Source organism: Nematolebias whitei, chromosome 21 (assembly GCF_014905685.2).
Source record: "Nematolebias whitei isolate Nwh7 chromosome 21, NemWhi1, whole genome shotgun sequence".
Classification (NCBI taxonomy): Eukaryota; Metazoa; Chordata; class Actinopteri; order Cyprinodontiformes; family Rivulidae; genus Nematolebias; species Nematolebias whitei.
The window spans coordinates 24,145,754-24,161,932 of NC_056518.1; the positions used below are offsets into that span (position 1 = coordinate 24,145,754).

At 38.0% G+C, this 16,179-nt stretch overlaps 1 protein-coding gene and 1 pseudogene across 1 annotated transcript in view; both read left to right on the forward strand.

The window, feature by feature from the left end:
• Positions 1 to 343: 343 nt before the first annotated feature.
• Positions 344 to 16,179, forward strand: part of alk (ALK receptor tyrosine kinase) — a 241,592-nt gene continuing 225,756 nt past the window's right edge. The window contains exons 1-2 of the mRNA XM_037695394.1: positions 344 to 347; positions 518 to 634. Coding sequence (XP_037551322.1) covers positions 344 to 347; positions 518 to 634 — 121 coding nt within the window. The remainder of the gene's footprint in view (positions 348 to 517; positions 635 to 16,179) is intronic.
• On the forward strand, positions 9,624 to 9,946 carry LOC119427161 (annotated as a pseudogene).

Here is a 16,179-nt window from a genome sequence, read left to right on the forward strand (position 1 = left end):
TTGGCTGCTTGTTTCAGGATTTAAGTCAAACTTTTTGGATAATTTACCGTTAGGTCCTTTTGCAATACTTTATTATTTAAATTTATTTATTTATGGGTGATTAGGGAGCAGAATTGCCAGTCTTAGCTGATCAGAATCAGGATATATTTATCAACCACTATACTTGAAATGACCCATAACAGTGCAAATAAACACAATGGCTGCTCATTAGTCCTGTAGGCAACCCACCAAAATAATTAAAGTTTAAAAAATTGTCAGCAAAAAGGGCTTTGCATCACAATGAGTGATTAAAAGCTGCATAATTATACTGCATTTCCAAATTGTACCAAAGCCAGTTGGAACCATGGGTGAGAAAGATGAATGCATAAAAATATCACAGCATGAACGCCAACCAGTGAAGTTTAATAAACACAACATAAATACATTGTTTTTACACAGAATGTTTTAACAATTTTATTGTTTTTCTCCCTCTTAGCTCATCTCTCTTACCTGTAATTAAAATGTTCCGTCTTTGCAGGTGAATCTTTGGACAGCAGGAGTGCTGCTGGGTCTCCCCGGGGGCACTGGAGCTTCTCCTGGGTGGCTGAAGACGACCTGACGGTGATTTTTCCAAACAGCACTGTATCCAAGTCAGGTAAGTGGTTTGTTGTCCGTCATTTTCAGACAGACCAACAGGCCGAGGTGCCTCCATCCTCCACCGAGTCTTTGTTCCCAATTGGCCTTGACACTTGGCATCAGCCCTCCATCAGCACACATGAGCGTCTTGGTCCCGCCTGCCTTCGATCATCAGCCCTGGCACCGTCACAATGCTCGCTTTGTGCTGATCAGGCTGTCCGTGACCCCCTCAAGGACCCAGATAAATCCAACTTGTTATTGTTACTCATACACACACATCACACACAGTCCTCGGTGATAAAATGAGTGTTAAGTGGTGGGAAAGCGATACAATTCAGCAGAGATGAAGTGAATTCAGATAAAAATAAAAATGTTTAATGAGTTTGACACTACAAGGGCAGAGCAAATTATAAAAGAGAGGATTATGTATGAATTCACTGGAATATTTTTGTTCTCTAAAGCAAATATAAAGCGAGTATGTTTGAAATGGATTCACAATTTGTAACAATTATGGAAATTAGTAGGTATTTTTTTCTATGCAATGCCATGGAAGTGTAGACTAGTCATTTTGGAAATGCAGAAAAAGGTAATGTCTCATTTGCAAAGTTTCTTTGTAATTTATAATGTGCAAAAAATTTAGAACATCTTTTTTTAATTGCTTGCAAGAAGACATACTTTTAAATCTTAAAGTGGTCTTGATCAAAAGCTCTTCAGGTGTTTCTACAAGTCTTTCAAGTAGTTGAGTCTCGGAGGACCTACATGTGCCAATATACATTAGATGACATAAAAAAAAAAGCAACTTATACTTTTTTTTTCTCCCATATTCATAACGCAATTTTTGACTGATGGTTTAAATTTTGAAGAACTGCAACAGCGAGGGGCAGCACAGTGGCACAACTGGTAGAGCTGCTGCCTCTCAGCAAGCAGGTCCCTGGTTCAAATCCCGGTCCAGGGGCCTTTCTGGATGGAGTTTGCATGCTCTCTCCATGCATGCGTGGGTTTCCTCCGGGTACTCCGGTTTCCTCCCACAGACCAAAAACATGCATGTTAAGCTGATCGGTAACTCTAAATTGTTGCTAGGTCTGATTGAGAGAGTCCGTGGTTGTTTGTCTCGTTTGTCTCCATGTGTCCCTGTGATGAACATGCGACCTGTCCAGGGTGTCCCCCGCCCCTTGCACAGTGGCTGCTGGACATGGGCACCAGTGACCCCTGTGACCCAAAATGGAAGAAGCGGGTAAAAGATGGATGGATGCAACAGCGAGTCCCCCCCATGTGCGCTCGCTTCACTCAGTTGGGACAGGCAGAGGAACGCTGGAAAGCTAGCAGCTCTGGCTGTGATGGATGGATGGATGGTGCAGCGCCACTCAGGCGAAATTAAGCTATTTTGACCATTAAATATATGCATAATAAATGTGACTTATAAGCGGAAGCGACTTATATGCTTTTTTCCTCTTTATCATGCTTTTTTTGACTGATGCGACTGCAACTTATACTCCGGAGTGACTTGTATGCCAGAAAATACGGTATGTAAACTAGTGTGGGATATTACATGATGTGTTTCAGCTTAGAGTACCACATTTCAATGCAGTATGTTAAGTTCTCTATACATGGACATCTTTGTTTGTTTGTTTGTTTGCCAGACTATGGCTGATATCTTGGATTGGGTTGACTCCAATGGATAACTTAGCTTTTTTTTACTTTCTGAGAGTTTCAATAAATTCTGTCCACTGAGTAGAGATATTTTCCCAACACACGGATTTTACTGTAACAGTTAATGCAAAGCTTTTAAGCAAATATGTTTCACAGTGTGTTGCCCTCAAAGTATTTGTTGGGGACAGTTCTCATCTACAAATTAATTTTAGCTCAATTTCTTATAAACTGGTTGGGTTATAGCCATTTAGTGAGTTTACTAAATTTGCTATGTTGTGGCGGCCATTATGACAAAAAAAAAAAAAAAGGTTAAACAGTTTAGATGTCAACCTAATGATTGAGTTCTGAAAGTTTAATTAAAGTCCATTCATGGGATGGGAACAGAACAAACAACCACATGTACAAAGACTAAGGCAAAAACCTTATCACTATGCTTTTAGTAGTGGCCGATAATAATCCTCTGATGTAGATAGGTATGAACGTTTTTCCCTTTTTTCGTACGATGACGACGCTGGCCTCTTGTCTCTGTTGTGCTGGCAGACAGAGGAGTTTTACGAAGCAGTGATCAGTGAGGCGAGCCTGATGTGGCTGGAGCAGCAGGGATCACATCTGGGCAGTAAAAGCCAGATGACTGCAAATGCTAATGCAAATAATGGCACAGTTCAGTGAGGCAAATTAAATGATGATTGAACAGACGAGAACAAACGAATGTTTTACTTGTTTTCTGCACATAACAGGTTTTATTATACCGGATTCTGTTTCAGTGGGAAATATTTATCACCCGCTGCCAAAGGCAGAACGAAAATGTTTTATCCTGTGTCTGTCTGTTTTCATTTGTATGTGCCTTTAGCAAAATATCTATTGATTCACTGAAAAACTGTTAATGGAACTTTCAGAAAGTAATCAGTGGGTTAACATCCACGTCTGCAGAACTTTAGAGGTCTGTCTGATTCAAGATGCAAGTCACGCTAATCAACTTTAGCCTGTACAAAAGTGGCAAAATCTTTTGAATTCTGCAGATTCTGAGCTAGAACTTGTGCTAGTAACTGATGATTAATATTGTGTGCTCCTTGCAAAACACTTGGTAGCAAAGAAAAGTAATTAAGCTCAATCATCCAGGTAAATAAATCACCAAAAAAAAAAGAAAGTTTAATCATGTCATCTGGACCGATTCTCCTTGGGCAACAAAGTTTAATTGTCTTGTTCCTGGCTTAGACTATAATTTCCTAGTTCTTTATACCTAGACAAAATGAAAAAAAAAAAAAAAAAAAACTGTTAGATCACAAAATGTTGCTTTTGTGGTTAGGACAAAGCATTTACTAACTTGCCTTTCTACAATGTAAAACCAGCTACTATTGATTTTTAAGTAAGCTAAGGAACCTTGTCGAAGTTTTAGTCTTAAAAATTGATAATTTTGAACACGCAAACAAAAAAAAATTCTAATATATATCTTGAGCTGTCTAGATTTACAAAGACATTTCTAGAATTTGGTACAATTTACTTACGTTTAATCTAAAATGTACTAGAATATTCTACTTGAAACTTTTAAGAAAACATGAGAAAATTGGTTAAATATTGCCCATTTAGTCATAAATGCATATTGTAAGCCACATATGTGTTTAAATGGAAAAACTGGCATATTGTTTGGGGAAAAAAACACATCAGGAACATAAATTGTGTTATACGGTGTAATTTGTTAACATATGATTATACGAGTGTTATGTTCTTTTCAAAGTTTGACATAAATGGGTACAGCTCCATCAAATTTTAAAATCGCTTTAGTTTAAAATTCAGACCTTATATTTGTTGGATGACCTTCAAAATTGAAATTCCTTTAAAAAAAAAACACAAGCTTTGTTATTTTTTATTTTTTTGTTACTTTCCGTGTTATGTATTTCTCTGTAGAAATAAATTATTTACTCAGGTACATGAACTTTTCTGACAATTTTAGTACTTTTTGCAGTAACTTCTGTTTGAGTGGCTGGTGTGTTGTTCCACAGAACAGCTTCAGAGAGTGATGTAATAAAAATGTCTTTGGGAGAGGATATTTCACAGTAACGTAGCAAAGAGAACATGGTTTGAGGCTGCAGCCATAGATCTCTGCTTTCCCCACAGCATCTGCTGTCTGTTGGCATTTGTCAGCAGCTACAAAAGCCAACACAGGCCGACTGGACACTTGCCACCAGCTGCCCCCATGCTCTCCACCACCTCCCTGTTTCCATTAGCAGCCTTTAACTGTAGGGGTTGCAGGATAGCCCAAATTCATTATTTAAAATTCAGGGCTTCATGCCACTTTGTGTCATGTTATCAGTAACATCAGAGCCCTCAGATATGCCCTGCTTTCCATCTGTGGCGTTTTTGTGCCCGTGGAGAAGCGCAGCGGGGCAAAATTCTGTTTAACAAAAAGCTTCCCAAACTGCATCTTCATCACTTCGATTTTCCCCATCGTGATGGATTGTCCCCGTTCATCTGCAGCAGCCAGTTGTAACACAGACACGTAGATGAATGCTGGCCACTCGAGGAGCTGCTGTGCTCCACAATAGAACATCTGCCTCGCTCAGCTGGTGGGACTTTTCTGCTGTAATGAGACACAATAGTAGAATAAAACATTTTCACAGGAAGAAGAGCAAAACGCATAGAGCTCTGGTGCAGGTGGCTGTGGCATTCATGTGGAGTCGTATCATTTAACTATTATCTATTCTTGTAAACAGGAGCAGTGTTGCTCTTGTTTGGTGAACACACAGACCCCATTCAGACCTGGTTTTAAACCTGTCTTTGGCTATTGGATTGCTTTTAAATAGTGCTAAAAACAGGTGTTTTTGGCTTTTATTCACCTAATTAAACACTGAAGTTACATTCACAAGCTGTGCAGCTGTTTCAGTGCACAATGGGATTTTATAAGTTAAATATTTAATCTTTGACACCCCTAATTATTTTATGCTCCTTTACTTCTGTATTTTCTGTTAGGTAATTAAACTTATCAAGAGATTACACCAGAAAAATGTGACCCAAAAGGTTCTGAATTGTGTTGATGTCAAAGGAATAGTTCAGGTCCGATGCCTTGTATTGTAATTCTTACAGAAATATCAGACCTGCTGTCACGCTGTTCTGATAGTCACTCGGTGACATGGCTCTTTGTGTATCTTCAACTTTCATTTGAGTGCAAACAGATTTGCCTGGAGGGAAAGCTCCCATTAGCTATGTTTACATGGACATAGGTAATCTGATTAAACGGCCATTCGGAATAAAAATGTCATGTAAATGCCCCATTCAGATTATTCTTTGTTTTTTCAGCTCGATCCAAAACAGTTTGTAAACAGAATGAGATGGGTAGTTTATGCCGATTCATAATCTGAACAGTGCGCATGTAAACACTTAATCTGTTCATTTTTTTCAGATTCTGGAAAACTGACTGGACTGCGCATGTGCGACCTATGTCTGCATCACGTATTTCCGCCTGGCTAATACTAATTAAAGCTGTCATTTCTAACCCGAACCTGAAACCCGGCCCGTACCGACCCAGATTAGGGCTGGGCCGTTATAATGTGATTAATGGGCGGGCCGGGCCAGTCTCTGGCTTTTAATTAGGACAGGATCAGCCGCGATCCAATTCTATGATAACATAGCTTGCCATGGATCCACCAGCCATTCACTGCAAGCTGCCCGGCCTTGAAAGAGGGGAAAAAGTTCATCTAAGCTTCAGATAGGACTGTACTGCCAGGCAGTGATCCACCGTCCAAATGGACATTCATTCAGCTTCTGAACTCAGCGGACACACGCAGCCGACGACCCAAACAGGTGAGATCCCAAAGCAGACGTGTGTCAAAACAGGGTCTGTGAATTAATCAGAATGCAGGCAGAAGCAGGGTTTAAATGTTCTTTCACTGCCATGAAAGGACAAACAACCTCAGCTCCGAATCTGCACCTTATTCAGCTGCGCATCCCCAACGACAGGTGTATCTCAATGCAGGTGCATATGTCAGAGCTGTCTGTGTGTCAGTAATGTAGAAGAATGCAGTCAGAAACGGGATGTAAATGCTATCTTACAACCATGAAAGGACAAACACCCTCTCAGCTCTGAATATTCTGTCGCTTTTATTCAGCTGCACGTCCCCGTCGACAGGTGTATCTCAAAGCAGGTGCGTATGACAGAGCTGTCCGCGTGTCTCAGTAATTCAGAAGAATGCAGTCAGAAACAGGGTTTAAATGCTTTTTTACGGCCATGAAAGTACAATTACCCTCTCGGCTCCGAATCTTCTGTTCGGACCTGTAATTACTGTTAATTCGTCGGGTCGGGTGGAGTTCGGAAATTATGCCCGCGGGCTGGGGCCGGGTTGGATCAGATTTTTTGGGGTCCGAATGCAACTCTAATGCTAATATGTTGCGGATACAAAACTGGTCGGTGAGCGATACAACATTTCTACTAGAAACTTTGAAAGAGCTCAAAATGATCTGTATTACCTGTAGCTCAATCAGGGAGTGCAGATACATTTCCACTGTCCTTACAACCTGTCGCAGGTCCATTTTGGGCACTCAAGGTTTGTTTACGTTCATCCTGAAAATAGAACGGAAGTAGAACTTCTTATAATGTTTTTTTTTTGTTTTTGTTTTTTTTAGGAGAGTTTATCACTCTGCACGTCAGTACTTCTATTCAGAATAAAACCCCGCTGCATGTAAATGCTCGTCGTGAACGGATTGTGCTCATTTAAACGATACATTCAAATTATTTAATCTGAAAACATTTCAATCCAGTCAAAGAATTTTGCGCATGTAAACATAGCTATTTAGAACTTTGTAATCAACTGCATGGAGATGGATCTTCAACACAAGGTCTGAACAGAGTCACAGCTTTCAAAATAAAGCTCCTTTATATTTTATTAAGTTTATTTGATAGGGACTGACACACAGTAACATAGACAAACTTAATAAAGCAGCAGTCCCATGCCTGTGTCATGGTGCTTATAGTGTGAGATAATTTGACACACTTGCCTGCACTTGTCCCTTTAAGCAAGTTCTTACAGAGTTAGACTAATTTATAACCAGCATATTTTTTGTTCCCTTATGTAATTTATAAAGTATTAAATTAATAACAATGATGAGGTTTGCCATTAATATAAGACTCATGTTTCACAGAAAACTTCTTATACTAAGATGCTCTTTGTTCATTTTATCTGTCCATTTTCTATATTAAAATATATATATATATATATATATATATATATATATATATATATATATATATATATATTACATCCTTGCAGACAGACAGACAGACAACCACTATTGTGGTTCAGTATTTTCCCAATACTTAAAAATAATAATATTAAACATTATGGGTGAGGCCTTATCTGCTGTTTTTTAAATGTCACAATTTAGCAGAAAAATGCAAGCATTGCTCCACGGGGTGAATTCTGATAGTTTGGTGATTTTTATTTCCCCTTCTATCCAGCCTTTTTTCAATAGTGTTGCAACAGTTCATTGTTTTATGGTGTTTAAGAAATCTCTTTTTTGCTTTGATTCTCATTTTACTGATTCTGGTGATCAAGTCTGAGCCAAATTTATATAACTTATATAACTTTTTTCATTATTGGTGAAATTTCTGCAGAAATGTAAAACAATTTGAAAGAGCTGAGTCATTTGAGCAGCTTTGTATAAAACTCACATGAGATTAGTATAAAGGAAGAGGCAGTAGTTTAAAATAATTAGTTTAAAGCCCTTTAGAGACATAATCTTTTCAGAATCTTTCTTAAACACCCAAGTTTCATTAACCTCTCACTTATGTTTTCTCTCTGGAGTAAACTGGACATTAGATCTGACAACCACTTTAAAGGTATCAGAATTTAAATAGCAGAAAAACAGTGGGAGCATTTTTGTAAAAAAAATAAAATCAAACTGTGTTTAGTTTCACACATCAGTAGCTGACTGCTGCCCATGTTTACACTTTGGCTGCTCAGATTGTTAGTTCTTCATATGCTCCTTTGAATAATACAAGCAGTTTAAGATAAAAAGTACAAAATCAAACTGTGAGAACTGCTTTTCGATGGAAATTCAATGACTAAATTATGAGAATTTGCTGACAAAGTTCCTGTTGTTGCTTACAATGCCTGCAGGGTGTTATCGACTAAAGCAATGGGAATCTCACAGGATGGTCCAATGATTCGAAACCTTCTGTAAAGAAGATGATTTTTTTTTTTTTCTGGTTTTGATTTTTGTCAGTATTTTTTTTATCTCTTCAAAGCCTTCAAGGGTCTTTTGTGAAGGACTTCTTCAGACCCCCTGCCAGCTGCTGTCTTTGTGATGCTGAAAAGTGGATGAAATGGATGAGGTGAGAGGAGTTCAGAACCTGAAAGTCGACTTTGATCCTCTCTGATCTGGAATCAGAAACTGTCACATGCAGTTCAGCCCAAACATTTTGATGAACCTCTCACTATTGGCTTTTGAAAATGCAGTTCATTTGACGGTAAAAGTGCATTTATTAAGCAAAAGTTGGACTGAGACACACCTTTACTATAATTTCGAGCAAAAAAATAATTGTTTTTAAGTGTTAATCTTGTTAAATTCTTGTTAAAATCCTCCCGTGCACTCTCCCACAGCCGCCATTTGGCAGCCCATCGATTTTTGGCACAACACCGGCCAACGTTTCCGGGTTTAGCCCACATTTCCCGGTTGTCAGCGCTGATGTGTAACAAACGCTACACGTCAGCAGTGTCGCATAATAAATGCGACATATGCGGCAAAGTGACAGATTTATGGATTTTTCCACTTAGACATATTTGGACTGATGTGACTTATAGGGCGGTGCGATGTGTACGGCGGAAAATACAGTACTAAACAAATCTTAAATAAATGCTTTCAAACTAATTTGGGGGTTCTTTTACATCTGATTAACTTTTAATCAGGCAAATTCTGGATAAACGCCTGTTATCATGCAACACAAAAATGGTTCAAACCCAGTCAATTTTACAGATATCAAGCTTAATTTTGGAAGGTAAATAGCTGCAAATGTTCTTCAGATTTACACAGTTTCTATCTATTCTATAATTTTTAGCTATACTGGTACTCTTATTGAGACGTGAGGATTCATTTTCAAGAGAGACCTGTTTTCGACAGACAATGTGATCTACAACAATAAAAGCACTTAGTTGTCTGTCTAAACAGATTTCACTTGTAAATGAGTCTTCTAGGCTCATTGTGACTTACCTGTCTAAATAAAGGTTGAATGAATGAAAACAGATATACTTTTAAAAGTTTGCCCAAAACAGCTATAACTCGTCATAAAATTAGGTCTGTTTAAAACTCTGACATGAAAGGCAGTGGGAAATATTTATTCCTTTAAAAAAATAATTATAAGACCTTTAATGAATTTCATGTCTGGAAGAGGAAAAGGTGGCAAAAGGTCTCGATAAAGGAGGCACCAACCATCACCGTAAAGTCCTCTGTGATAACATCCATGGAATCACCAAACCCACCATTCGCCCTCTGGCCTGTCGCGGCAGACTGAAGCGTATCTCCAGTCTGATTTACAAGGAGACCCCAGGGTGTGCTGAAGGTGTTCATGGAGAACATGACCCGTGATTCCGTCACCTACACAGAGCACACCAAGAGAAAGACAGTGACCGCTGTGGACATGGTGTACACCCTGAAGAGACGGGGAAGAACCCTGCACGGCTTCGGAGGTTAAACTCGTCCTGGACCAGAACCACACAGACCCAAAATGACCCATAATGAATTTCATGTAAATCTGTAAACCAGGGCTAAACACAGATTGCATTAGGTGCAAAACTGGTTAATATCAACTAAGTTTTGGTAAAATTGATTTGTATCCTTAAAAAATGTGGAGACAATGTGTATCTTGTGCTTTTTAATTATGTTTCTTTCATTTGGTCCCATTTTTGTCTGTGATCGAAGGTTCCTGCTTCCTCACGTGGAAACCAATTGCTTTGGGTATCTTGATCATAAAAAGTCTAACAGATATTTAAATAAGCAGAGCAACTAAATCCCCATGTAATCAGAAAGTAAACAGACTTATCATCTCCTTGAAGGGATTCCATGGGGAGATTTCTTTCACTCCTGAGCCACAAAGAGACATTCGTTGTTGGATGCTTTTTACTCGGATGTCCACATACTTGTCATTTGAGCATCTCATTTTTTTAAAGTGCGTAATCACATCACACTACTATCAAACCACTAGGATTTGTGCATTTGTGAAAGATTACCGCTCTCAGCTCCTTGGTGAACTGTGTCAGGAAGCCACTTTTAGAAAATTAAAAGCCTGGTGTTTCTTAAAGAAATGCATGTCACAAAAAACTTGATCTCAGTATCTGTAAAACTGAGTTAAAGCCATTTTTGGGTTCACAAAGTTACTTAGCTGTGGCAGCCATATTGACTCAGGTTGACTCCAAAAGCTACAGTTGTTGGTGGACATGCAGTGATTAGGCAGTAATAGGACTGTTATGTTGTGACAAGCTGTTTAATCAGGTCAGTAGTAAAGGACAAACTCTGATCAGTTAATGTACTACCTACTGGTATTTATTATAAAGCTACAGAGCTCAACTCATTCATAAGACAAGGACATTTACAAGATGTATTTTCAAAATCCTGATACTCAAAATCTGATTTGTCAGTTTGGCATCCTATAAAAAGAAAACTTTACATCAACACCATTTATTGAACAAGCTGATATAAACCAGACCTGTCACTGTTCAAAAACAATATTGATTCTGATTATCAATGCAAGCTGACATAGTCACTACCCATTATCATCCTCATCATCATCATCTCTTTGGCTTTTATCACAGTAGCTATAGGTCACATGAGGTCTGCCTCATCTTTGATTTAACTTTAAATTTTCTGTCTTAATCAGAAATGACATCAATGAGACTGTACAAATTAATTGAGCATGACAGGTTCGCAGTCTCTAAACGTTTTTCAGATTTTCCTCCACAAAGCTCATAACACTTTACAGCTTCAGGCTGTTCTATCTGGAACGTCTGTGCAACCAGTAAACACTATTTCTGGGGCATCCAGTGTTCACACTTTAGTTTTAATCTTTAGCTCATTGAACTCTTTGAACTTGACTGTAAGCCCAGCTTTGATCAATAAATAAAAAACATTGCACAAATTAAGCCCTTTTGATTGAACATACATGTTATTTTGAAAAGAAGCCTGTCACAAGCAGCATTAAATAATGACTTTTTTTTAGGTAAAATGATTTAAAACATACAACTGTTTAATAAAGATGTACTGAAAACAAAAATCTTTAAATACTTAATATATTTACCAAGTTACTGAATCTGTGTTGTACTGCATGCTCATCCATCCATCCATTTTCTTCCATTATCCGGGGTCGGGTCGCGGGGGTAGCAGCCTAAGTAGGGAAGCCCAGACTTCCCCCTCCCCAGCCACTTGAGTCAGCTCCTCTGGGGAAATCCCAAGGCATTCCCAGGCCAGCCGAGAAACATAGTCCCTCCAGCGTGTCCTGGGTCTTCCTCTGGGTCTTTTCCTAGTGGGACGTGTCTGGAACACCTCACCAGGGAGGCGTCCAGGAGGCATCCTAATCAGATGCCCGAGCCACCTCAACTGGCTCCTCTCAACATGGAGAAGCAGCAGCTCTACTCGGAGTCCCTCCCGGATGACCGAGCTTCACACCCTATCTCTAAGGGAGAACCCAGACACCCTGCGGAGAAAACTCATTTCGGCCACTTCTATCCGAGATCTCGTTCTTTCAGTCGAGAAACATAGTTTCTCATGACCATAGATGCGGGTATGAACGTAGATCGACTGGTAAATCGAGTGTCGCCTTTTGACTCAGCTCTCTCTTCACCACGACGGACCGGTACAGCACCTGATTCACTGCAGACACCGCACCTTTCCGCCTATCGATCTCTCGCTCCATTTTTCCCTCATTCGTGTTCAAATTGTTTAAAGACTAGTTATTTATTGTTTCTTACACAGAGGCTTTCTCTTTGCCACTCTCCCATAAAGCTTGGACTGGTGAAGAACTCTGGCAACAGTTGCTGTATGCACAGTCTCTCCCATCTCATCTGGTAAAGCTCCTTTGAAGTGATGGTGTCTTGTAGTGGTGTAACGGTACATGTGGGTGTATTGAACCATTTCGGTTTAGCATGTTCAGTTCGGTCCACGTGTGTACCGTTTTGGTTATTTTTTCACTCATTACATTTTATTAACCAGAGATTATGTGCCGCGGAACTAAAGTTTCTAAGCGTGTTTCAGCACGGTGCTATAAATTGTTGCATAGTGTTGCAGCACGCATAGCATTAGCAGCCTAGCAGCAGACCCTTTAATCTCATTGCGGCCTTTTGTTTGGGAACATTATGGCTTTCTTGTTAAAACTCAACCATGGTTAAGGACAAGTGGACAAATCCAAAGCTGTGTGCCGACGTTGTTTCACAGAGATCGGATCTGCAGCATCAACACGTCTAACTTGTTAACGCGCTTGAAACGACATCATCCAAATGTGAACGTCCCTTCTAGCAGCTTTGTGCAAAGACCAATAACAGCAGCATTTAAACAACCTTTATCAGGTAATTCAGATCGGTCCAAAGCAATAATACAAGCTGTAGAAGTTTTTAAAGCTCTGGATCTACGTCCGTATTCTGTTGTTGATGTGTCGGCTTTAAGCATATGATTAAAATTCTTGAGCCCCGCTGCCTACGACATCCCCCCACATCAACACTTCAGCCAAAAAGTTGTAGCAGCACTTTATGAAAAAGCTACAACTGATCGTCAACAAGCCCAACCCCAGATTTAAAGCCCTGCCCTGATGATGATGAGCAAGAGATTCAACCACTTCATAACAGAAATGATGAACATGCAAGAAGAGGTATTGCTATTTTATTATTGTGATCTAATTAACTTTTTAAATTTAATATTATAATCATTAACTCAATTGTTTTTTTACCTCTGTGTTTGCAGGATGTCACCGAGAGCTGAGCAGCTGAGTCTTCTTCCTCTTCTTCCTCTTCAGGGATTTTTTTTTTTCGAACGTATTGTTTGCTTGGCATATTTTCTAAATAAACGTTTTGTAAATCTTTATTTTGGCCTTTTTTGTACCAAAAATTAACCAAACCGAGCCCTCCTTGAAAATTAACTGAACCGAAATGTGATTTTAGCATACCATTACACCCTTAGGGTCTTGCTGTCCTCTTACACTACTCTTCTTGTTGCACAGGCACCCAATTGGTGAGGACGGCCTGCTCCTGGTAGATTTACACATGTACCATATTCCTTTCCTTTAATGATGGATTGAACAAAACTCCGGGGAATATTTAAGACCTTGGAAATCCTTTTGTATCCATCTGCTTACATGTACTTTTCAATTAAAAAAAAAATTGAGTTGAATTAAGATGGTTGCTTTAAAAGAGGTGGATATGTATGCCAATTACTTATTTTACATAGCATTTTTTTTATTTAATTTGTAGTAGGTTGTAGAAATATTATTAAACTTTGACATCAAGACTGTTTTTTTGTTTTTTTTATTATTATTGTTGTTGTTGTTGCTGTTAGTTATTATTGAGAAGGCCCATTTATACTGACCATGACTGATTTATAAGAAAATAAAAGCACAAAACAACTATAGGATGAATACTTTCATAGTATAATCAAAACTAAAAATACAACTTGTGTAGTTAAAATACTTTGGCATAGTAGTTTGCAAGAAGTTGAACTGAAGCAGTGTAAGTACATCAACGTTGAAAATTGTAGGATTTTTATTTTTGTTATTTTACTTTGGGGATTTTTTTTTTCTTGCAGTAAAACAAAATTTGGGCATAAGATTTTTTTTCTCTTGTACAGTTTGTCAGAAAATGTTTGATTCAAATTCTGTTTCCAGCAATACTTAGTGCTCAGAGGCAAATCAACTGTACAAAAAACAGTTTTCTGTACAGTTTCTATTTGTCATGACCTGCTCTTAATCCAGTTTCTGATGAAATTGGATTTTTTTTTTTTTGGCAGATGGTAAAAAAAAAAAAAAGTATTTTGGAAATAAACTTAGAACAGTCATCTTTTCTCTAATGAACATGTTGGTCCATTTCATATACATGTGTATATTAAAATGTTAACTAAAGGAAGTCACAGCAAAGTAAAAAAAAAAAAAAAAAGATTATTCATGTAAATATGTTGAATTTTTATGATGAAGAAACTACAAATGTCACTTTGAACAAAAAAAAAAAAAAACATTTAGAGCCATGTTGCTGACTTTTTGGCAACTCATGTATTTTAGTAATTTTTCGCAAGCGGAAGGTGGAAGAAACTGGATGACAGTTTTGAATCTTGCTCCCAACAGTTGAATCCTATCTCTCATCCCCATTTGGCAGTTTACAGAGAAGCCCGGCCTGTCAGCCTGCCAACTGTGCTCCTGCATACATGAATAGTGTTGTGATATCCTCTGGTAAACATGAGGAGACAGCCGAAGAAAACTTATGTCTGTGTTGGTTCCAATGAATGCCTCAACTATGAACATTTATTTATGTAATCAGTTTCTGAAAATGTATTTAAATCAACTATGTTTGTAAAAATGCATGGTTGTTTTGACTCAAGTAGATGTCATCTTTTTTTTTATTTTTATTTTTTACTAAATGTCAGTTCATTGTGCACGGCTGACTCTCTTTATAAAAGCTGCATGTATTAATTTACATAAATAAGTTAGTGGAGATTCCTCCATATTTATAGTGTGGCTTTAATTTGAAATGTGTGTTCATCGCCCCCCCAAAACGAACTGGGAAAGGAATTTAGAAAAAAAATAAAAAAATAAAAAGGCCAATTCAGTGAAAAGGCTTTGGTAAATTCAATTCAAGGTGGCTACCACAGCCGAGCTTAGAAAAAAAACAACAAAAAGAAAAAAAAAAAATCACTAAAACGTTGCTAGTTTTATAGTTGCCAATCTAGATTTATTTATTTATTTATTTTTTACTTCGCAGAAACACAACATATTATTTCTGAATACAATTCAAGATGGCTGACACAGGTAACTGACTTAATTCGACACAAAAATGGCTAAAACTAAAGCAGATGAGCTAAAACATATCAGAATCAACAACACATGATCTGAGCACCGATGGACTGCCAACAGAAATCGCTTGTCATTGTTCGTAAAGTTATTCTCAAGGCTTGGACAAAAACATGTCCAACTGTCATTTCTCATCTTGATTATAGTCTAAAATATGTCTTTGTGTAAAGCGTTAACTTCCTCGTGTAAATTCAACACTTATTTTTAAATTATTACTGATTTACTGAAAAAAAGCACCCTTATTGTGAAGGACACCCCGTATTACTTAGCTGTGCACAGATGTCCCTGGAATATGCAATACTTAAAGAACTGATAGATGTTTGAACTTTACATTTTTCATTGATATTGTCTCTTTGATATTTTGTTAACGTAACATCATATATAATATTTCTAAATGAGTCTAGTTGTAGTTCTGAGTTACTCCTTGGCACACATTCCCTTTGTCTGCTCAGTATCTTGATTCATTCAGTTCCAGGGTCTTTACAGTTCTGTTTTTAATTTAATTGTTGCTTTTTTAAACCGTTTAATTTAATGCTGGACAATTTTGTTTTTTAAATGCACTCTAGAGTTTACACAGATTTTTTTTTTGTTTGTTTTTTACAACTTGTTTGCTGCCTGCCAGCTTTGTGCAATCCGAGCCTCCTTCACCACTGTTGCGTGACAGACTATGATGCAAACACCGGCAAGTTGTTTTGTTTCTTATGTAGTTTTGATTTAAATTCTAAAGATGTTTGGACAGACAATAGCTATATCCAGTTCATGTTGCAAGCTTTTTTCTTATCTCATGACAAAAAGTACTAATTTTTTACATAACTTTAGTTAACTTCATGTTTAAAATATTAAACGTTTAGATATGAATTAGAACAAGTTGTTACTTGTGCTTCCAT